Raw genomic sequence first — 23,794 nt, 5'->3', positions numbered from 1 at the left:
TCAATAAAACCACACCTAATAGTGCCGCTCTCTTTGGGGGTCACTGTCTTCCAAACCACCACAGGGGCAGTCTTTATGTCCAAAGGAAGGGCAGTGCCACCACAACCTTTCCTGCAAAGAAAGGTTTCTGTTTGCATTGCTCATAGTCACATTATTGTCCCTTTTAATGCTATGCATAGAATCTCTGCTGGGTCACCAGAGGGAGAACTCCCACCCCGGCCTGGGAAAGTGTTTGCCAAGCCTATGACAACAGAAAATCCAGTGCAAACCGAGTCAGCCCTGGACGGAAAATGGACAGAGAAGCAAAGCTTGTATTGTGAATGTCTAACACTGATTTTAACAGTGTTGTGCAATGCTGAACACATGCCCTAAGGGAAGGTGGGTTTCTTTGTCCCTCTCAACCCAAGGACTTCTTCCCACCTGGTGGGATGAGGGAAGCAGGCTGTCTGGTGTAAGAAGTTTCTGAGAGGATCTTCCTGACAGAGTGACCCTCCCCTTGCATGGTGGCCATTGCCCTGTGGGGTGTGCACCTGTCTGTGGCTTTTTCCCTTTTTTCTTCTCAGAACTCCGTCTTCTCCCACACTTTGTAATGTGAAACGGGAAGAAAAAAGCATAGCACACACATGAAAGATTTAAGCTACATCATGTTCTTGTTTTTAAACCGGTGTTGTGGCTCATGTGTGGTCACATGCAATCTGCTTGTGTGTGATGGTACCACATATGATCCTAGGAGGCAGGAACATCACAAGTTCAAGGCCAGCCTGGGCAGCAGAGAAACACCCTGTTTCAAAAATGAAAGAAACATCAGCAACAAAATTTCACTGTGTGCCTTTCCCCTGGTTGTTTTCCAGTAAAACACAACTGGGAAGTCATGACAGAAGCAATTCAGAACCACATTAGCTCCTTGAACTGGGGCTACCGGCTGACCCTTCGGGAGAAAGGCGTGAACTACGTCAACTCCTACGGGGAGTTTGTCGAGCTGCACAAAATCAAGGTACTACCTGGATTCTCCTGGTTCCTTGTCTCCCATTCTGTATACTTGGCCTTGGGCATTCCATGTTGCACGTTAAAGACGGCAGCTGGTGTGTCACACAACACGTAGCCTCACATATGTGCTCTTCACACCACTGCATGTTGATTACATACCAAGATAAATTGTAGCACGCGCATTTTAAAGAACTCTTAATTTAAAGGTACTGTTTGCCTTTCATTTCAATGTTATTCAAAAATATTTAAATAGCTTGAGGTGCACAAGACAAGTATTTCAGCAGTGGGGAGCGTTTGGAAAATGAAAATGTAACCTTCAGTCTGCAGTGTCCAGTAGGGGCTGCTTTACAAGGTTATGCATGTGATGTTTATATACCATGAATCTCTGTAAGGAAATGAGGTCATTTGAATGACCACCATTTTAAATTGTAATTAGGATGGACATCAAGCATTGCCCTCCATGGATCCATGTGCAGTTAGTATCACCATCGACATCTGGATAGTTTTGTACTTTTTGCAAACCCAGCATGAGACAATCTTGACAGGATCAGTTGTTAGACCAGCTGTGACAGGTGAGGCCTGGTCAGCTTGAAGTTGCTTCTTCAACCCCTCCAGACTCTGTAGCAACATGAGTTAGTTCCTTTCTCAACCTGTCCGGGGCCTGGCAGATGGTTGAGTTGCCTTGCCCACCCGGCCTCCCCTGGGGCCCTCTTCTCCCTCAAGGCCCGCACAGAGCTTCTTCAGTCCCACCTGCCCTCACTTGTCTGCTTCACAACTGTCCTAAGAAGCCACTGGCTCGGTGCCACCTTCCAGCTGGTCATGACATCCACTTGTTTAAACACCATCGTCAGCATTGTAATTTCTTACCTGGAAATGCATTTTGAATTATTCATACAATCACCAATAACTGATAGCTCTTGCAGGCTCTCCTTAGCTGAGGATCTGTGGCGTGGTATGTGAGAACCTTCATTTTTAGCACCAGCCTCCCTTCCAGGCTTACACTCCCAGGTCATTCAGGGCAAGAGTGCAAGTAGGAGCAGAGGCAGGAACCACAGAAGAAAGCTGCTTACTGGCTTGCTCCCCGACTCATGTTCAGCTAGCTTTCATATACAGCCTGCTCAGGGTGGTACTGCCTCAGGATGATCTCAGTCATCAGATAAGCGAATGCAGCGTAGACTTAGCCACACCAGTCTGAGAGAGGCGGTCTTCTTGTCTCCAGGCCTTCTGTGAAGCCATCCTAAACTCTGCCACCCCAGCCCCAGAGTGGGGCTGTGACCCCTGCGCTGTGCTGACTTGAGCTGTCTGTGTGGTGCCCGTCACACGGCACTGCTGACTTTTGCATTCCTGTCACTCCCGAATGAGACTTAGCGGGTGCTGAAATTCATTTTCCTTCTTTTCAAGGCAACCAATAAAAAAGGACAGGAGAGTTTTTACACTGCTTCAAAGTTCGTCATAGCAACAGGTGAAAGGCCACGGTACTTGGGAGTCCAAGGAGATAAGGAGTACTGTATTACGAGGTAAAAGTAGATAGACCCTTTCACCTTTGCTGCATTGTGTGTGCTAATGTTCCCGTTTTATATGTGCCTTGTCTTATTTCACGGAGGATTTGAATTCATGATAGAAGTATACATGGCACAAGAAGCCCCAGTTAACATAATAAAGCAAAGAGATGTAAGGTCAGGCAGAACCTACGCAGAAGCCATGCTGGTTCTAGGTAATTGCCAGAAGAGGCGGAAGCAAAGATGCAAAGCTGCCTAACTGTGAGGTCGCATGGCCAAGGGTAGAGATGAGTTAGCTGGTCAAGGGCAGCGCTGCTCTTCCCACACTGTTCCCCGGTGACCCTGCAGGGACTTCAGACTGTGAAGCAGATGTGTGCTGAGGAAATACGTTTTCATCAGGTCCACACACACCGCACATAACCATATACACCACGCATGCCTCACATGCTGTGCACATCCACGCAGACTGCACACACCAACACCATACAAATCACATAACTCATGCACCATACATCTGCACACAGCACACATACCATACTTAATGCACATATCTTATACACAGTACCTACTTCATATACCACGTACTATCTATATCTCATATACCTTACACATCCATGCATACCACACACCACACACATATATATATATATATATATATACCTCACACACTGTACACATCCACGCATACCACACACCACACATACCACACACACCATACATACACACTAGACATACACTGTACACATCCATACATACCACTCATCACACATACCACACATCTCATAGATCATACGATCCACACATACCCCATCCTACACATAGCTTATATACTACATGCCACACACTATAAAATTTTTCATGCCACACATGTTCACACACACACACACACACACACACACACACACACACACTGCACATACCTCATATGCCATACACATCCACATAACACACAGTGCCTCTGTGAAACAAAATACTTCCTTTATATTTTATTTTATTATTCTTATTTATTTATTTTGGATTTTTGTGACAGGGTTTCTCTGTATAACAGCCTTAGCTGTCCTGGAACTTGCTTTGTAGATCAGGCTGGCTTTGAACTTACAGAGAACGACCTGCCTCTGCCTTCTGAGTGCTGGGATTAAAGGCGTGTACCACCACCCTGGCTCTATTTTAATTTTTTAAATTAATTTATTTTTATTTTATGTACTGAAGTTTGCTTGCATGTGTTTCTGGGCACCACATGTGTGCAGTACCCACAGAAGCCATAAGAGGGCATCAGATCTTCTGAAACCAGAGTTAGAGTTGGCTGTTTGCTACTATATGGGTGCTGTGAACTGAACCCCGGTCCTTTGCAAGAATAGACAGTGCACTTAACCACTGAGCCATCTCTTCAGGCCCTCTGTTTTATTTTTTAAATAATTTGTTTGTGATCTTACTTGATTTTGAATGCACTGACTCATGTCTTTTCCATGTCCTCTCAAGTAGACCTGACTCGAAGCTTCTAGAAGCTGTTGTGGTCTTCTAATGTCTCCACTCAGGCACCGAACTGCCTTTCCAGCCAAAGATCAGCACACTGAAACCCATCTTGTGATTACAGCCTGCCCTGTTTGTCTTGTCTCTTTCAGTGATGACCTCTTCTCTCTGCCATACTGCCCTGGGCGCACGCTAGTCGTAGGTGCCTCCTATGTCGGTCTGGAGTGTGCGGGGTTCCTGGCTGGCTTGGGGTTAGACGTGACAGTTATGGTACGCTCTGTCCTTCTTCGTGGCTTTGATCAAGAAATGGCAGAGAAGGTGGGATCCTACCTGGAACAACAAGGTGTCAAGTTCCAGAGGAAATTCATTCCTGTTTTGGCAAGTATGGGCAGCGTGGACCATTTTGCTGTCTTTTAAAAATCTTTTTTAAAGCTTTACCCTCTTTCATTTCATCTAATAAACTAGTCTGCACACACTCACGCAGGGCTGAAGGTGACGTGTCTACCCAGGTCTGCACACACTCACGCAGGGCTGAAGGTGACGTGTCTACCCCACATCTGCAAACATACCCACCCCGAGTCTCCCTTCTTTCCCTGTGATCTTCTCAAGGCTGTGACTTCTTCAGCTTTCTGTCTTCTCGTCAGCTTTCGTCCTCAGACAAAGTGGCCCTGCATGCCTCCTGACAGAGTTCCCATCATTCCTTTCCTTTACAAACACCCTCTGCACGCCACCTCTGATTTGTTGCCTGTTTCACACCCATTTTTACTCCTTTTTAAGTTGCTTTTCAGGAATCCCAGTGGTCATATCTGCGCCCATACACTACAGGCCTCTCTGCTGCACACAATGTCATGTCTCCTCTGCGAAGTGCTTGCTGTTCTGGCTGATGAGTCCCCAACCTGTACCTCCCCATCCAGTCTGCTCAGCCAGCAGATGCTGGTGCCCATTTGTTTTTGTCTGCATCTTTGTTCACCGCCCTGTACATTTCATGAATGATTTCTGTGGTCGGTAGCTGTAAGTTTTGTGTGAGTACACAGGGCACTCATATTAACAGCTTCCGTTAGGTGTCTCTCCTGAGCCCCCCGCTCATTCAGAAAGGCTCATAGACAGCACTGCACTTCAGATATGACAAGGTGACATCCAAGTACTGTGCTGCCCACTTAGACCCCTGCTAATCTTCCTCACTCTCCCAGTGGAACCACTTATTAAGTCAACACCTGGAAGCCTCCCTCTGTTCCTTTTTTTTTTGGTGGGGGCTCCAATCTCAGTGAATCCTCGATTTTGTTCTAACTGCAAAATGTAGAACATGGATGTTTTCTTTCTCTGCTTAGTCCAGATATCTCTGTTGTGCTCAAACACACACACATGATCATCACCCTTTAAGCACCCCCATACATGAGTATCCTTTGGTTAGTGTGTTCTCTGCCATGTTAGAGCCAGTACCTCGTGTGTCCTTACTAGGTTCAACAAATGGAAAAAGGCTCACCTGGAGTATTGAAAGTCGTGGCTAAGTCCACGGAAGGACCGGAAACAGTTGAAGGGACATACAACACGGTGAGTGTGTGTGGTGAGCGTTCTTGCAAAGGGTGGAGGAAGGTACTGGGAAATGACACTGGGTTTATTCTTTCCAGTTCTTTGTAAGAGGAGACAGCAGCTATGATCAGGGGGCTGCCACGACACTCATGTTCAGTGACATGTAAAGAACTCTCTGGTGAAGTGTATACATGCGTGACTGTCCACAGAGCTCTGGAAGTCAACATCCAAACTTCATTGGTCTCTTGTTCTGGAGAATAAGATATTTCATATATAAGCTTACTTGGAAAATTTTCTGGTAAAGATCAAGTGTATTTTATAAACAAATAAATCAAGCTTTCCTTTTTTTCATAATTAAAAAACTTTATTGTCACATATTAATTACATCCATTAGTGATATTTGATACTTTATTCTTGCCAATAAATAGGGTGTACATTGGTCTTATCTTGCCACGCTTCTGGCACTGACATTCCTTTCTTCCCCTTCAGACCCTCCCCAATTGCTAAACACAATTCTACTTTAAGGTTGCCTTTTCAGTGCCCACCAACAGATGAAAGAGTAAAGACCTGATGATATAAGTCATATACCACACGTAAAATAAATTATCATCCAGAAGTAAAAATGAAACAAAATTCTGTCATCTGCAGTAAAATTGATGAAGTTCAGGACATCAGCTTAAGTTAATAAGCCAGACAATGAGACAAATTTCATGTGTTCTCTTATATGTTGAAGCTTTCCTTTTTAAAGACAAACAATTCCCAATTCTTGAACCAGTGTGAATGACCCGAGAGACTGAGGTGCCAGAGGGTCTCTCAGTTACAGTCTTAGTAGATACTGTACAGCTGCTATGTAATCTTTCTTTGTGTGAATTATATAAATATCTAAAAACTAAACATGAGTGTAGGGAGGAACAAGCAAAACAAAAGTGCATACCCAAGCCAGAAGACACTCACCAACTAAGGCTTTGCTTAGTGTCACATGGTGTGTACAGATGGTGGCTATTGATGTGTTTAGTGGTCCATGAACATGGTATGTCAGTCCAGGAGCTGAGATCTTAGTGGCTCCAGCAGAGGTCGCTTAGGCTTCTAGTAAATGGCATTGTTCCTAGGTGCTGTGTATTACATGGTCACAAGTAGTTTCTTTGCGGTGTGTGTGTGTGTGTGTGTGTGTGTGTGTGTAAAATTGTCATTGTATGTATTTTTCCAGTTTGTAATTAATATTTTCCCAGCTTGATCACATTTTCTATTCCCTCCCTCCTCTCCTCCCAGTTCTTCCCACAACCTGTTTTTTCTCCCTCTATTACTCCTCTCTCTTCAGAAAAGGTCAGGCCTCCTATGGGTATCACCCAGTCATGGTATATCAAGTTGCAGTAAGACTAGGCACCTCCTCTCCTATTGAGGCTGGATGAAGCAACCAGTAGGAAGAAAGGGTCCCCAAAGCAGGTAACAGAGTCAGAGACAGCCTCTGCTCCCTCTGTTAGGAGTCTCATAAGACAAGGTACACAACCTAACATAAGCAGAGAGCCTAGGTCAGTCCCATGCAAGCTCTTTCATTGGTAGTTCAGTCTCTGAGTACAAGTTAGTTGATTCCGTGGTTTTTCTTGTGGTGTCCTTGACCCTTCTTGCTCTCACAATTCTTCCTCCCCCTCTTCCTCAGGGTTCTCTGAGCTCCGCCTAATGTTTGTCTGTGGGTCTCTGTATCTGTTTCCATCAGTTGCTAGGTGAAACCTCTCTGATGACAATGGGGCTAGGCAACAGTCTATGTGTATAGCAGAATATCATTAAGAATAATTTCATTGACTTTTTGTTGCCAGTCGTGTTTGGTTCTATCTAGCCTCTGGGTCCTGGACTTCCAAGCAGGCAGGGGTCAGGGGTAGGTTCACTCTCATGGTATGGTTCTTAAGCTGGACCATTCATTGATTGGTTACCACCACAATTTCTGTGCCACCTTTACCTCAGCATATCTTATAGGCAGGGGAAATTGTAGGTCAAAGGTTATGTGGTTGGGGTCTCAGTCCCTCCAGTGGAAGACTTGCCTGATTTCAGAAGGCCAGTTCAAGCTCTGTATCTCTGTATTGCTAGGGGTCTTAGCTAGGCTCACCCTTACAGATTCCTGGGAGTTTCATTGCATTAGGTTTCTAGCTCATCCCAGGGAGGCCCCCTATTCCTGTTGTCTTTCACAGTACTCCCTCCCTTCATTCTCCCACCCACCTGATCCCACCCCCGATACAGACCCTTCCCCCACACCCACCTGTGATGTCTAGTCTATATTCCCTTCACAACAAAGTTCATGTGTCTCCTCTTGAGCCTTCCTTGTCACCTAGCTTCTTCAGGTCTTTGGATTGTAGCATGGTTATCCTTTACGTTATGGCTAATATCCACCTATAAATGAGTACATACCAGGTCTTAGTTGCCTTATTCAGGATGATCTTTTCTAGTTACATTTGCTGACAAATTTCTTGATGTCATTGTTTTTAACAGCTGAATAATACTCCATTGTGTAAATGTACCACATTTTCTTTATCCATTCTTCAGTTGGTGGACATCTAGGTTGTTTCCTAGATTCTGACTATTATGAATAAAGCTGCTGTAAACATAGTTGAGCAAGTGTCCTTGTGGTGTGGTAGAGTGTCCCTTGGGTATATGCCCAGGAATGGTATAGATAGGTCTTGAGGCAGGTGGATTATTAATTTGATTTCCAAAGTGGCTGTATAAATTTGCACTCCCACTGGCAGGAGGATGTTCCCCTGCTCCACATCATCACTAGCATGAGCTGTCATTCGTGTTTCTGATCTTAGCCATTCTGACAGGTGTAAGATAGTATCTTAGAGTCATTTCTCTTACAGCTAAAGATGTTGAACATTTCTTTAAGTGCTTCTCATCCATTTGAGATTCCTCTGTTGAGAGTTCTCTGTTTAAATCTGTACCCCATTTTTTAAAATAGGATTATTTGGTTTGTTGATGTCTAGTTTCTTGAGTTCTTTATATATTTTGGAAATAATCCCTCTGTCAGATGTGGAGTTAGTGCAGATCTTTTCCCATTTTGTAGGCTGCCATTTTGTCATGTTGATGATGTCCTTTGCCTTACAGAAGCTTTTCAGTTCCATGAGGTCCCATTTATTAATTGTCAGTCTTAGTGCCTATGCTATTGGTGTTCTGCTCAGGAAGTTGTCTCATGTGCCAGTGCATCCAAGGCTATTCCCCACATTCCCTTCTAACAAATTCAGTGTATCTAGTTTTACATTGAGGTCTTTGATCCACTTGGACTTGAGTTTTGTGCAGGGTGAAAACATGAACCTATTTGCATCCCTCTACATGCTACATCCAGTTAGACTAGAGTAATTTGTTGAAGATGTTTTCTTTTTTTCTATTGTGTATTTCTGGCTTCATTATAAAAAATCAGGTGTCCATGGGTATGTGGATTTAAGTTTGGGTCTTTGATTAGGTTCCATTGATCGACTTGTCTTTTTATGCCTATACCATGCAGTTTTTATTACTAGACCTCTGTAGTAGAGCTTGAAATCAGAGATGGTGATACCTCCGGAAGTTCTTTTAGTATGGGATTGTTTTTCCATGTGAAATCGAGTATCGTTCTTTCAAGATCTGTAAAGAATTATGTTGGGATTTTAATGAGGAATGTGCTAAATATGTAGATTGATTTTGGTAGGATGGTCATTTTTACTATGTTAGTCATACCAATTCATGAGTATGGGAAATTTTTCCATCTGATATCTTCAATTTCTTTCTTCAAAGACTTGAAGATTTTGCCATATAGATCTTTCACTTTTGATTAGATATATACCAAGATATTTTATATTATTTGCAGCTATTGTGAAGTGTGGTGTTTCCCTAGTTTCCTTCTCATCCCATTAGTTTTTGTTTTTGTTTTTTGTATATTGGAGGGCTACTGATATTTTTTAAAGTTTATTTTGTATCTAGCCACTTAACTTAAGGTGTTTATCAGCTGTAGGAGTTCCATAGTAGAAGTTTTGGGGTTACTTATGTATGCTATCATTTTATTTGCAAGTAGTGATATTTGACTTCTTTTCCAATTTGTATCCCCTTGATCATCTTTTGTTGTCTTATTGCTCTAGCTAGGACTTGGGTTCTATACAGAATAGATATGGAAAGAGTGGACAGGTTTGTCTTTTTCCTGATTTTACTGGAATTGCTTTAAGTTTCTCTTCATTTAATTTGATATTGGCTATTGTCTTGCTGTATATTGCCTTTATTATGTTTAGGTATGTCTGTTATATCCCTGATCTCTCTGAAACTTTTATCATGAAGGGGTATTGGATTTTGTCAAATGCTTTTCAGCATCTGATGAGATGATTATGTGTTTTTTCTTTCATTTTGTTTATATGGTGAAGTGCATTGATAGTTTTTCATATGTTGAAACATCATGTCTGAGATGAAGCCTATTTGATCATGATGGATGATCTCTTTGATCTGTTCTTGGATTCAGTTTGTGAGTATTTTATTGAATATTTCTGCATCAATGTTCATGAGGGAAATTGGTCTGTAGCTGTAGGCAGAGGCCCGTTTGTTTCCTGGCCACACAAATCTGAAATAGTCACACAGAAACTATATTAATTAAAACACTGCTTGATCTATCAGGTTTCTTATTGGCTAGCTCCAATATCTTAAATTAACCCATTTTTATTAATCTATGTATCACCACAAGGCTTGTGGTTTACTGGTAAGGCTCTCTGGAGTTTGTCTCCTTGGGCAGCTACATGGCGTTTCTGTGACTCCACCTTCTTTTCTCCTTTATCTCTGCTTGGAATTCCTGCCTTGCTCTATTCTGTACTGCCATAGACCCAAAGCAGCTTCTTTATTAACCAGTGGTAATAAAACATATTCACAGCATACAGAGGGGAATCCCACATCATGCAGTTATCTTTCTTTGTTGAATATTTATGTGGTTTTGGTATTAGGGTAACTGTGGCCTCATAAAAAGAATTTGACAGTGTTCCTTCTGCTTCTGTTTTGTGGAGTAATTTGAGGAGTATTGGTATTAGCTCTTCTTTGAAAGTCTGGTAGAATTTTGTGCTAAGACCATCTGGCCTTGGGCATTATTTGGTTGGGAGACTTTTTAATGACTGCTTCTATTTCCTTTGGAATTATAGGTCTATTTAAATTGTTTAGCTGATCTTGATTTAACTTTGGTAGATGGTATTGATTGAGAAAATTATCTATTTTTTTTTGATTTTTCCAGTTATGTGGAGTGTATGTTTTTGAAGTATGCCCTAATGATTCTTTGGATTTCCTTGGTGTCTGTTGTTATATCTCCCTTTTCATTTCTGATTTTGTTAATATGGATAGTCTTTCTCTGCCTTTTAGTTAGTTTGAATAAGCATTTGACTATCTTGTTGATTTTCTCAAAGAAGAAACTCTTTCATTGATACTTTGTATCATTCTCTTTGTTTCTATTTTATTGATTCAACTCTCAGTTTGTTTATTTTCTGTTGTCTAATCCTCTTGGGTGTGTTTGCTTTTTTTTGTTCTCTAGCTTTCAGGTGTGCTGTTAATTTGCTAGTACGATATCTCTCCAAATTAGTTATGCAGGCACTTAGTGCTATGAACTCCTCTCTCAACACAGCTTTTATTGTGTCCCATAAGTTTTGGTATGTTGTAAGTTCATTTTCATTCTAGGATGTCCTTAATTTCTTTACTTATTCCTTAAACCAGTGGTGATTCAGTAGAAAGTTGTCCAGTTTCCAAGAGATTGTAGGCTTTCTGTTGTTTCTGTTGTTACTGAAATGTAGTTTTAATCTATGGTTGTGTGATAAAAAAACAGGGGTTTATTACAATTTTCTTGTATACTTGTGACCAAGTATATGGTCAATTCTGGAGAAGGTCCTGTGAGGTGCTGAGAAGGTATATACTTTTGTGTTTGGGTGAATGTTCTGTAGATATCTGTTAGGTTAACTGACTCATGATGTCTATTAGCGCCATTATTTCTCTACTTAGTTTTTGTCTGGATAACCTGTCCTTTGGTGAGAGTGGAGTATTTAAGTCTCCCACAGTTAATGTGTGAGGTTTGATGTGTGATTCAAGCTTTAGTAATATTTATTTTACAAATATGGTGCCCTTGCATTTGAGGCATAGATGTTAAGAATTGCAGTGTCTTTTTGTTGAATTTTGATTAGTATGAAGTGTCCTCCATCTCTTTTGTTTGACTTTGGTTTGAAGTCTGTTTTGTTAGATATGAGAATAGCTACATCTGCTTGCTTCTTAGGTCAATTTGCTTAGAAAATCCAACCCTTTACTCTGAGGTAATGTCTGTGTATGTCTTTCTGTCTTTGGTGTTTGTGTTCTTTTTTTGTTTGTTTGTTTGTTTTTCAAGACCGGGTTTCTCTATAGCCTTGGAGCCTGTCCTAGAACTAGCTCTTGTAGGCCAGGCTGGCCCCAAAGTCACAGAGATATGCCTCCTGGGTGCTGGGATTAAAGGTGTGCACCACCAGTGCCCGGCTGAGGTGAGTTTCTTATATGCAGCAGAAGGATGGATGCTGTTTTTGTATCCATTCTGTTAGCCTGTGTCTTTTTATTGGGGAATTGAGTCTATTGATATTGAGAGATATTAGTGACTGATGATGTTAATTTCTGTTATGCTGTTGGTGGTGGTTGTGGTATGTGTGTGTATGTGTGTTTCTCCCTCTTTGGCATTTGCCTATGTGTGATTAATTATTGCCTTATGTTTTTGTAGGTGTAGTTAACTCCTTGGGTTTGATTTTCCCTCTAATTCCTTCTGTAGGGCTAGATTTGTGGATAGATATTGTTTAAATTTGTCTTTGTCACGAAATATCTTGTTTTTTCTATCTATGGTGTTTGAAAGTTTTGCTTGGTGTAATAGTCTGGGCTGACATTCATGATCTCTTAAAGACATCTCTCTAGGCCCTTCTAGATTTTAGAGTCTCCACTGAGAAGTCAGGAGTAATTCTAGTAGGTCTTGTAGTGATGAGCTGTGGGCAGGCTTGCTTTTTATCCCACCCAGCTCCCGGCCGCCTGGCTAGCTTATGCCCCGAAATAACAACACACAAACTATATTCATTTAAACACTGCCTGGCCCATTAGTTTCAGCCTCTTACTTACATCTTGACTAACCCATATCGAATAATCTGTGTAACACCACCTCACTTCCTTCTTCTTCCTGTTCTGTCTACTCCACCCATCTAAGGGCTGGCCTATTAAATGGGCCAAGGCAGTTTCTTTATTAACGAATGAAATCAACACAAACAGAAGACTCTCCCACATCAAGGTCTGCCTTTATATGTGATTTGGTCTTTTCTGCTTGCAACTCTTAATATTCTTTCTTTGTTCTCTGTATTTAGTGTTCTGATTTTTATGTGGTATGGGGACTTTCTTTTCTAGTCCAACCTATTTGGTGTTCTGTTAGCTTCTTGTATATTTATAGACATGTCCTTCCTTAGATTGGGAAATTTTTATCCTTTAATTTTGTTGAATATATTTTTCTGGGCCTTGCGCTGGAATTCTTCTCTTCTTCTATTCCTATTGTCATAGATTTGGTCTTTTCACAGTGTCCCAGATTTCCTGGATGTTTTGTGTTAGGATTTTTTTTTTTAGACTTACCATTTTTTCTTTTTTTAAAAATTTTTTAAGACTTGTTTATTAATTATGTATACAGGGTTCTTCCTGAATGTATGCTTTCAGGCCAGAAGAGGGCACCAGATCTCATTACCGATGGTTGTGAGCAACCATGTAGTTGCTGGGAATAGAACTCAGGACCTCTGGAAGAACAGTCAGTGCTCCTAACCTCTGAGCCATCTCTCCAGCCCGACTTACCATTTTCTTTGACTGATGAATCTCTCTCTTTATTTTCCTTCAGTGCTTGAGATTCTCTCTTCCATCTTCTGTATTTTTTGGTGATGCATCTGTAGTTTCTGTTCACTTACCCAGATTTTCCATTTCTAGAATATCCTCAGTTTGTGTTTTCTTTATTGCTTCTATTTTCATTTTCAGATCTTGAACAGTTTCCTTTGCCTGTTTATTTTTTTTCTTGACTTTCTTGACATTCTTTAAGGGATTTATTGATTTCCTCCATTTTTGTTTGTCTTTTCCTCGATTTCTTCAATGATTTGTTTTCATTTTCTCTTTAAGGACCGCTATCATCTTTATAAAGTTGTTATAAGGTTATTTTTTCAGTTGTGTACTTCATTGCTGTCATAGGATAGCTGGACGCTGGTGTTGCCATATTGCCCTTCCTGTTGTCGATTACACTGGCATTTGGGCTCCCTGAGTTTGTCTTTATTAGATGGGTATTTCATTCCTTAGTTTCTGTTTCCTCTCTGGTTTTCTGGTCTAATTGTTCAAGGGTTCTGGTGACTGGCAAGTTTTCAGGTTCATTTGTGTCTCTGCTGGTTTTTTACACTCTGAAAAACCTCTGGGTTTTGGGTGCCAACTTTGCCTCTGTGGTTCCAAGTACCTGTGTGGCCTCTGGAGTTATGGGTACCTGCCTGGTCTCTGGGATTCCTAGTAGGGCATGGCCTCTAGTACAGCAGAAGCTTTCTGCTGAGGTAGTGGGCCGGAATATGGAGTCCAGGGAAGGAGGTACAGTCTGGGGTTGTTGGGCCAGCTTTAGGGATTATTAGCTGGTTGTATATAGTGTCTTGCCTGGGGTCCCTAGGACCAGCCTGGCCTCTGGTAAGGAAGCTGGAGTTGTGAGCTATAGATTTCTTTTTGTCTTTTTCCTGCGCCTGCTGTATAAAAATGCTAATTTTGTGAGGTTTTTAAATTGTTTGTGTAACTCTTTCCTGAAACCCTTTGCTTACATTGCTGTGGATTTTCTGTGTGTACAGTCATATTCTCTGGCAGGAAGAGCAGTTTGGTCTCCTATCAGCTATAAGGGATGGTTAGTTTTGTCAACTTGACTCAGACTAGAGACATCAGGAAGAAGGGACCTCAACAGAGGAATGGAGGACTCTTCTCTATCAGGCTGGTGTGTGGTCCCTGTCCTTGGTTGTTTTCCTGATTGAAGTGGAAGGGCCACCCTCCACACACACTATGCTGCCCAGGCAGGAAGAAACATGAAAGCAGGCTGAACAGGGACCAGGGAGCAGCTTCCTCTGTGGTTTCTGCCTCTGCTCCTGTTTGGATTCCTGCCCCAACTTCCCAGAATGATAAACTATGACCTGGAAGTGTAAATTAGGATAAACGCTTTTCTCCCAAGTTGGTAGGCCAGTGTTTATCAAAGCCACAGAAGGCCATCTAGAACAACATACTAGCCAGGACCCCAGTGCAAGATTTATGTGCAGGGTGACAGCATGTGGCCAGCCTGTTCTCTGTAGCAAAAGGCAGGTTTGAAAGAGTGAAACTCTCCACGATGCGCTGGTGGGCAATTGAGGACATTCTGTTTTTTGTTTGCTAATTGTTTCTTCCTTTTACTCACTTTGTTTTGTTTCTTTATTTTAAAATTAAGCACAGATCTTCGGTTGTAACTATTTCTGCAGCTATTGGGAAGCACTGGTTTCTTTTAAACCTGTCAAGGTGTTGAGTGACTTCCTAATCATCAGCCAACTTTGGATTCTATCGACTCAGTTCAGTGATTTTAATTTAATTGTTTAGAATTTAGATATCTATAGTTTTGAGTCATATTGGTGTATAGAACACGTGTGGTATGTGAGGGTGTGTGTACACATGGGTGTTTGTGTGTATATGCATTTGTGTGTCTGCTTGAGTCAGTCTCTCACTAAATAGACAAGGCTGGCTTTAAACTCATTATATAGTTCAGGTTGGCCTTAAACTCAGTGGTCATCCTGCATTGGTCTCCTAAGTGCTGGGATAACTGTGTGTGTCGTCACACCAGGCTTTGGCTTATAATTGTCTTTTACGTCTTAAACATTTTAGGCTTAACTGTCAAGATTATTCTGGTTCATGAAAGACATTGATAGTGTGTCCCCCACATCTTACATAATATTAGGATTGGATTTTTGTGCTTATGGAATTTACTGATAGAACGAACGTCTAAATTTAAATTGTCTAGGGGAATGTGTGAACACATTTTTTTTTTTAAAAAAGAAATAGTTCCTTTTGATTTATTAGTTCTTCTTTTAGGAATTAGTCCCTTTCAGCTAAGATTTCCAACACACTGCTATACAGTTGCTCATATACAGCTTACAGTTAGATGACCAGTCCTGTGGTACCACTGGTCATTTTTGGCACATGCATGTGCTGAAACAGGTACACTCTTTAGAGCAGTGGAACATGTCCTTCCCGGTCCCCAGTCACCCTGCTTGGTTCTGTCACTACAGACTTCATATCACACTATCATGTTGTGGCATTTGCTCCTCAGTGCCTGGCATGGTAAGTCTAGGTGGCATTTCTAGGGCCACTGGTGCTGTGTGTATCTATAATTAGGTTAGACATTGCATGTCTGTTGATACAGTTCCCTGTGTGTGGTTTGGGTTTAAGGCAAGGCATGACATATGAGTGAAAAGAGCATGAGACAGGGCCGAGGTCCCACAATCCCCTGAGAGGGCCTGCTCCTAGTGACCTCACTTCCTCTCCATAGACCCCACTTCTCAAAGGTTCTCCAGCTCCCAGGGGCACCACAGGCTGGGATCAACTCTTTAATACAAGAACCTTTAGAAAACATTTGTCTAAGCCATAGTAAGGACTCAGAACCTCATTTATCTTTAGTTATCACCAAATCCTTCCCTGTCTCCAAAATCCTATCACAGACTGAGATACTCTGGGCTAGTACAGAAACGTGTAGTCTTGGAGAGGTCACAACCCACAAGCTTATGTGGGCTTCCTGTGTGAAATTGGTGTTATGGTTAAGGCTAGATGGACTCCAGAATTACCCGGGAGATGGATCTCTGTCCATGCTTGGGGTATTATCTTGATTGTGTTAATTGAGATGGAAAGACTTGCTCACTGTGGGCTGTGCCCTTCCATGGCTGGCACCTTGCCCTGTATAAATCATGAGAGAGAGCTGAGCAGCCTATGCGTCCATCACTGTTTGTTCCTGATTGTGGATGTGCTATGACCAGTTGCTTCCCCACTTCCCCACTGTGAACTGTGGCTCCTTTAAGAGGCCTTTGTTAGGCTATTTTATCACAGGCACAGAGAAGAAACCGAGGCTGTTGCTAGCCATTTCTTTCAAGGATTCCATCAAATTCACGGGTACAGGCTGCTTATAATATCCTCATCATTATCCTTTTAATGCCTCCAGCATCTGTGGTGGTGTATCCCTTGTCATTCTCATGGGGATAATTTATGCCTCTGGTCTCTTCTCTAAATGCAGGTTTTATTAGCAATTGGTCGTGACTCCTGTACAAGGAAAATAGGGCTGGAGAAGATCGGGGTCAAAATCAATGAGAAGTAAGTGTAGGGTCGTGGCTCTGTTCCTGCACATAATCCTATAAGACTCTGTAACTTGATAAGATAGAGTATTCTGATGCCTCAAATTTCTCACCAACTGATGATGCCAACTGGTAGTAATTTCTGCATCAGCCAGTAGGGACTCTTAGCACAAGCCTTAAAGAGCTCGTGTAATCAGTAGCAATCCAGAAACATATTCATAGAAGTATGTTCTCCCACTGTCTGTAGTTTAGAGTGTAATTTGATGTCTTTCATGAGTCAAAGAGAGAACTTCTGGAGCCCTGAAGGTTGTGGGGACCTGCAGGAAGCATGGGCTGAGCTGATGTCTTCTAGGTCACTGGGCACCTCGGTGCCCAGGCTGTGGGAGCTTCCGTGTTGCTGATCTTCATGGTGCCAGTCAGCAGTCCAGGTGTTTAGTGTGTGTTTTCCTCCTCACTCTACCAGGAGTGGCAAAATACCAGTAAACGATGTGGAACAGACCAACGTTCCTCATGTGTATGCTATTGGGGACATACTGGAGGGCAAACCAGAGCTCACGCCTGTTGCCATTCAGGCAGGCAAGCTGCTAGCCAGAAGACTCTTCGGGGCCTCTTTGGAAAAGGTAAGCTTTTCCCCTACTATTGACCTGTGTGTTTGTATCTATGTGTGTCTGTGTGTCTCTCTATATGTCTGGGTATATGTCTCTGTGCCTCTTTATGTGTCTTTTCTCTGTGTGTCTGTGCTTATGCCTTTGTATATGTGTGTGTATGTGTCTCTCTGTATGTGTTTGTACGCATATGATGTGTATATGCATGCTTATCTCCCTCCCTCTTCCTCCTTTCCCACTTTGTGTGAATGTGTATATATCTTCCGTGTAAGGGTGAGTGTTTATGTGTGTCTATCTTTGTGCATGTCTGCATGTGTATTTATATGTGTATGTGTGTTTGAAGCTGAAGTCTGGGTCTCATGAATGCTAAGTAAGTGCTTTACCACTGAGCTTCATCCCCAGCCCTGAGATAGTATCTTGATCAAAATTAGGATTTCAGAATTAGTACAAATAACACTCATTGACTCATTTTCTAATAAGAGTTTTTAGGGATAATTTGCAGTTAAGTTACTACCGATTAAAGAGTTGATAAAACTTGTGTTTTCTACATCCTTGTGCTGTCCTGTGATAGTGGAAGATTACTGTGGTCCAGCTCCAGGACTCACCAGACGGGTGAAGGCACAGATAGCCCACAGATGACAGTCCACAGATGTGGTTATGTGTCAGAGTGCTGTGAGCCAGTTGCCCCAGGACAGGGAAAGATGCCTGAATTATCTGATGGACTGGAAACAGGGTTCATAAGTGGCCTGCTGCAGCTGACCACAGAGAGTGTCCCCTCCTGAGCAAGGGGCTAGCATCTTATACTGCCTGCTTGGTAAGCCCCATTCACTTGTGATTCCACTTTCATCTTTTGCAAGATGAAAACTGCTGCTCTGGACAGTGTGGTTTCCTGTCTTGGTGTTCCTTAGTGAAATATTTTGGATCTGGGTAATTCCACAGAGGAGGCAATGAGCTTTTCTAGTAGGTGTATCATCAGCTGATAAGTAACTTGAGGTATGTGGGAATAGTGGTGTCCTCATGGGGTCTCTCCTTTGGTTGGAAAGCTCTGCCCTGTCAGTAGCACTGGGTACCGTGGCTGGGCTAGCAGGTGACGGGTGGTGACTCTACTTTTGTGAGTTTGCATGTCCTCTCAGTGTACTTGGGGTATGCCATAGGGGAAGGTAGAAGGCCATATGTCCCCCAGCTCCATTTACAAAAGGCTCCAGACAGCAAACGTACTGAAGTAGCTCCTACGTGAACCTCTCTCCTAGATGCTCAGGTCTCTTGAATTGTGTTGCTCAGCCCATTCTCCTCTTGAAATAACTCTAGCTAGTATGCTTTTCTGTTCTCTGAGTAGTCTTTTTGAAGTGGTAGACATCAGTCTAATTTGTCTCTAGCTGCTGGTGCTTGTGTCGCCAAGTACCATATTGCCCCTTCTGACTTCAGTTTTGATGCTGTCTTGAGAACTCAACAGAAGTTCAGCAAAGTGGGGAGGTGGGACAGTGGTTAAATACTTGCCACCAAATGTAAGAACCACAGATGGGACCCCTCAAAACCTATGTGTGGTGGCTCACTTGTAATTCCAGCCTTGGAAAGTGGGGATGGGATCCCTAGAGCAAGCTGGCTAATAAGACTAGCTGTATAGCCATCTCTGGGTTTGACTAAGAGACCCTGCTTCATTTGATAAGGTGGAAGAGTTATGGAAGATGATTCCCGGTATCAACCTCGGGCCTCTACATACACACACACACACACACACACACACACACACACACACACACACACACAGAGGCATACATGCACACATACATATACATGCATGCATGCGTGTACACACCTATCCACATATTTATATACATAAAACATGCATACACAGGGATGGGGAGTGGGCTCAGTGGTTAAGAGCACGTACAGCTCTTGAAGAGTGCCCAGGTTTGATTCCTAGCACCCACCTTGTGACTCACAAGTGTCCCCAGTTCCAGGGGATCCAATGCTCTCTTCTGCCCTTTGTAGGCATCAGACACACATGTGGTTTACAACCATGCTTTCAAGAAACTATCCACACAGAGAATGAAATAATAAGTACATTTTGGGCACACTCACTTACACACTCACCAGCACATTTCGACTCCTCCAGTCTTCCATCGGTTGGCTCTTGTAACCACTTTTGATCTGACATAGCCCACTCACTGCCTTTTATGAACCCATGCTGTAGAAGCTTGCTGGAAGCAAGTCATAGTGTTGTGTGTTTCTCTTCCAGTGTGACTATGTTAACGTCCCAACCACGGTGTTCACACCTCTGGAATATGGCTGCTGTGGGCTGTCTGAAGAGAAAGCCATCGAAGTGTATAAAAAAGAGAATCTGGAAGTAAGGACCATACTTCCTTTATGATCAACCATCTTTCCTTGAAGCCACTTTTTATGCTGTAGCTTTGCAAGTCCCTTTCATGCCAATGTTAGAGAAATCATCCTCCTATTTGGAGAATTTGAAGTGAATCTAAACTCTGTCTCTCTCACAAAGTGATCAAAAGGACAGAGCTTTGGTGAGAGGGCAGTAGGGTATGTGAATTAGGACTGTGGAGATACAGGTCTGAAAGGCCCTCACCCCATGTGCAGTGACTCAGAGGAGACGCCCAGAGACCTGGCTGTCTGAGCAGGGTGGGGGTGCCCTGCTGGGCTCAGTAGCACAGGAGATGTGCTTCATTTTGGAAGGCAGATCTGTTCTGTGTCTTCTGATCTTCTATGTTTGGGGCGAACACGCCCCTCAATGGGGTCTCATTGTCCACTTCTCAGCCCACATAACAACTGGTGTGGTGCCTTGGGCCAACAGCATTCTAAATGCTTGAAAATGGACTTTTGCTAAAGGAGGCAGTTTCTGTTTCTGACTAATGGCTGCACAAAGCAAAAGTGACGTGTTGTTGGCGTTTCGGGAACCTGGCTCCACTGCAGCTATCAATGGGCTAGGTGGGGCCTCGGGCTTCCAGTGCTGCAAGCTGTTGTTGTCTCCACCTTAGGGGACTAAAGAGCATATCCAGGAGTGGGTTCCGTGCATGCTAATGTCAGCCTCTCCCTTTGGTCCAGGTATACCACACCTTGTTTTGGCCTCTGGAGTGGACAGTCGCTGGAAGAGACAACAATACCTGTTATGCAAAGATAATCTGCAACAAATTCGACAATGTATGTAGATGCCTGGATGCTGCGGTTTCTGCTCTTCTCTGTTAGACCCCATTTTCCCTGGGCCTCATTTGAGTGAAGCACACCCTCTACCTGGGCTGCTCCCCAAGCCTCATACACTCTAGCCAGGGTGCTCCCCAAACCTCACACCCTCTAACCCAGGTTGCTCCCCAGGCCTCACCCACTGTGGTCTTAAAATGTAGCTTGGATTCTTGCCAGTTGCGTTTTTATGACATCTTTAAAGATGAAATTGGGGCAGGAATGATATCCCAGCTGTTTGCAGAGGCTGAGGCAGGAACTGCTTCCCGGCTCAACTGTGTCTGTCAGGCAGTGAGAAACTGGCTACCCAGAGCCGACAGTTTAACCCTGATGGTTTTGAACTGTGAATGCTAACACCATGGCCACCATCCGGCACTGTGCATGGTGTACAGTTGTGTGGCGGTATGGCGTTTGTGGAGTGCCTAGGAGAGGCGTTCGCAGAGGGCAACAGGCAGGTACTGACGGAGCTGAGATGTCTCCTGTGCTTGGCTCTGTCGTCTGTTTACACACTCCCTTCATCTGTCCTCATGGAGGTCAGAATCCGATGGAAAGTCTTGTCAGTGGACAGCCTGTGGCTCACTGTAGACTGGACACTCACCACCCTGCTGGCAGCCTCTACTGGCCGTTCCCGAGCTCTGCCTAGTGTCAGGAGCAGGCAGCTGGTCACTGGGCCCTCAAACCCTCCTCTAATAAGATCTGACGCCTTGGGTACTCGAGTGCAGGCCTTTTGTTTACATGTGCAGGCTTTGTGTGGCCCCATCTCAGCGTTATCCAGAAGTCACATCCTACCCACAAGCTCCATCACAGGTGGGCAGATTGGATGTGGTAGTAAATTAGCGTGCGGGTTAGTTCTAACCACACTTTACCACCTCCATGGACAAAACCTTTGAGGGCTGTTCTCTGCGAGTTCCTTTCCTGTAGGAGACCCTGTATGTCTTAGCTGTGAACAGCAGGGAGTGGATTTATGTCCTGACCCTAGGCTTATGGGAATTCTCTGTTCTGCCCTGTGTTAAAGGAGCGTGTGGTAGGATTTCACCTTCTGGGGCCAAATGCTGGTGAAATAACACAGGGATTTGCAGCTGCAATGAAATGTGGGCTTACGAAGCAGCTATTGAATGATACTATTGGAATCCATCCCACATGTGGTGAGGTAAGGAACAGGAGGGTGTGTGTGTGCATGTGTATGTGTGTGTGTGTGTGTGAGAGAGAGAGAGAGAGAGAGAGCGAGAGCGAGAGCGAGAGAGAGAGAGAGCATATGTGCATATGTGTGTGTATGTGTGAGCGTGCATGTGCGTGTGTGGTGACAGCCTTGAATGTCATATTGTTCACCTCTTTTGGAGACAGGGTGTCACACTAGCCTGAAGCTTGCCAATAGGCTAGGCTGGCCGGCCAGCAAGACCTAGGATATACCTATCTCTGCCTACATGGCTGGCCAGTAAAGACCTGGGATGCAACTATTTCTGCCTCCATCATGTGGAGATTTTACAACTTTGTGCCACTCAATGTGGGGCTTGGGACTTGGACTTGGACCCTCACACTTGCATGAGTAACTCTTTATCAACCAAGCATCTTCCTAACCCTGTACCCACCGAGAGTCTCTCCAAACTCCAGTGAGTGCTTTCTATGGGCTTCAAGTAGCCTCGCTTTAGAAACAATTATGAAACACATTGTCAGAGTTTTAAATTCTAATATATTTTATATTAGCAACCTGTTTTAATTTGTTCACTCAGTGTTGCTGGATCACATCGTTTTAGAGCAGGGTCATTGCCGTGTGGTGTCTTCTTTCTTGCAGGTGTTTACAACGCTGGAAATCACGAAGTCCTCAGGGCTGGAGATTACTCAGAAAGGCTGCTGAGGCTAGCCCTGCTGTTGTTGGGTTTCCCTGGCACACTCTCACTCTCTGCCCATGTTCCAGGATTTCTCCTGGCACAGAGATGAGAAGGTACCAGAGGACCAGCAGCAGCAGCATCTGTAGTCTCTGCTGACGGCATGCAGCAGCCAGGCTGCATCCTTGACGCCTTGGTTCGGAACCCATGGAGGTGAGCCAAGGCCGACTCCTGCCTGTCAGACTTGACTTCCCCCTACAAGACCTAGGATGGCACAGTGAGCCCACCCCCCTTCTTCCCCCCACGAGGCCTAGGATGGCACAGTGAGCCCACCCCTTTTCCCAGTTGCCAGTGTTTGACTCTCGCTTTGTTTCCATGAAGATATTGTATTTTTCAGTGTGGACTTGTGAAGTGTTTATCTAATTATTCTATATCAATAAAAATTGGGAGTCAGATATCGGGGTAAGAACCTGAATGATCAGAGAAGCTACAGAGAAGCCCCCAGTGACCTCCTCTCTCTTCTGTTCCTCAACCTGAAAGGGCTAAAATCCTCTCTCATCCCTGCTTTACTACTTCCTCAGCCCTCCAAGATCTCTATGGTTAATTTTGGTTTGCTAGTGACTACCTCCACCTCTGACTTAATGTAAACTTTATTGTCAGATAAGATCAAAATATCACACAACATTTCCCCCTTTTTGTCTAAATAAAGGGAATGTTTTAACATAACAAAACTATGTAGAATAAGTACAATAATTATATAAAACATATATAGGTAAGAATTACATTAACAATATCTAGTCTCTTTGTATTTGGCAAATTCAAAGAAAATACTCCATTATCTATCCTCTCTTAGTGAGTCCAAAGTTTTTCACCTAACTCACTTTCTATCCTCAACCTTATACCTTACATTTTTTTGTGTGAATTTCTATTCTGAATTTGGTAACAAGGAAAACTGTAAAAAAATTAACTATCTAGTCTTCAACCCCCATCAGAGACCCGAGGAGGATATAATATTATCTGAGTATACAGGAAGTGCAGAGCAAACAACTTCCAAAACTAGGAAATGACAGAAACAGCTGGCTTGTCTGGACAGTCATGTCACTCAAGGTTCTTCTGTATTGTTGGAACATCCATCTTTGTTCCACAGGCCTATAATACCTGGCAGAATTTTCTGTGAAGCAGGAATCTTGAAGGACTTCCCACCTTGTCTTGGCAAAGTTCAGCAGTCATTTTATTTTGTAACCTGCTTGTTCAGTTTGGACAACGTACTGTTGCAGTTGAGGCAAGGACAGTTTCTTGTCCAGTGACTAAACTTTTGCCAGAAATAAATCAACCTTCATATGGAGTTTCTTTGATGCCCA

At 43.3% G+C, this 23,794-nt stretch overlaps 1 protein-coding gene across 3 annotated transcripts in view; it reads left to right on the top strand.

Moving 5' to 3' along the window:
* Nucleotides 1-22,462, top strand: part of Txnrd3 (thioredoxin reductase 3) — a 36,900-nt gene extending 14,438 nt beyond the window's left edge. The window contains exons 7-16 of one of the 3 annotated variants that reach the window (XM_038319491.1): nt 852-994; nt 2,389-2,504; nt 4,109-4,334; nt 5,415-5,507; nt 16,753-16,829; nt 17,274-17,430; nt 19,655-19,762; nt 20,476-20,571; nt 21,623-21,757; nt 22,400-22,462. In XM_038319491.1, coding sequence (XP_038175419.1) covers nt 852-994; nt 2,389-2,504; nt 4,109-4,334; nt 5,415-5,507; nt 16,753-16,829; nt 17,274-17,430; nt 19,655-19,762; nt 20,476-20,571; nt 21,623-21,757; nt 22,400-22,462 — 1,214 coding nt within the window. The remainder of the gene's footprint in view (nt 1-851; nt 995-2,388; nt 2,505-4,108; nt 4,335-5,414; nt 5,508-16,752; nt 16,830-17,273; nt 17,431-19,654; nt 19,763-20,475; nt 20,572-21,622; nt 21,758-22,399) is intronic. The other 2 variants (XM_038319492.1, XM_038319493.1) reach the window with 2 other exon arrangements.
* The last annotated feature ends 1,332 nt before the right edge of the window (nt 22,463-23,794 follow it).

Source organism: Arvicola amphibius, chromosome 2 (assembly GCF_903992535.2).
Source record: "Arvicola amphibius chromosome 2, mArvAmp1.2, whole genome shotgun sequence".
NCBI lineage: Eukaryota > Metazoa > Chordata > Mammalia > Rodentia > Cricetidae > Arvicola > Arvicola amphibius.
The sequence above is the reverse complement of the archived record's forward strand: the minus strand, read 5'-3'. Positions and strand labels throughout refer to the sequence as shown.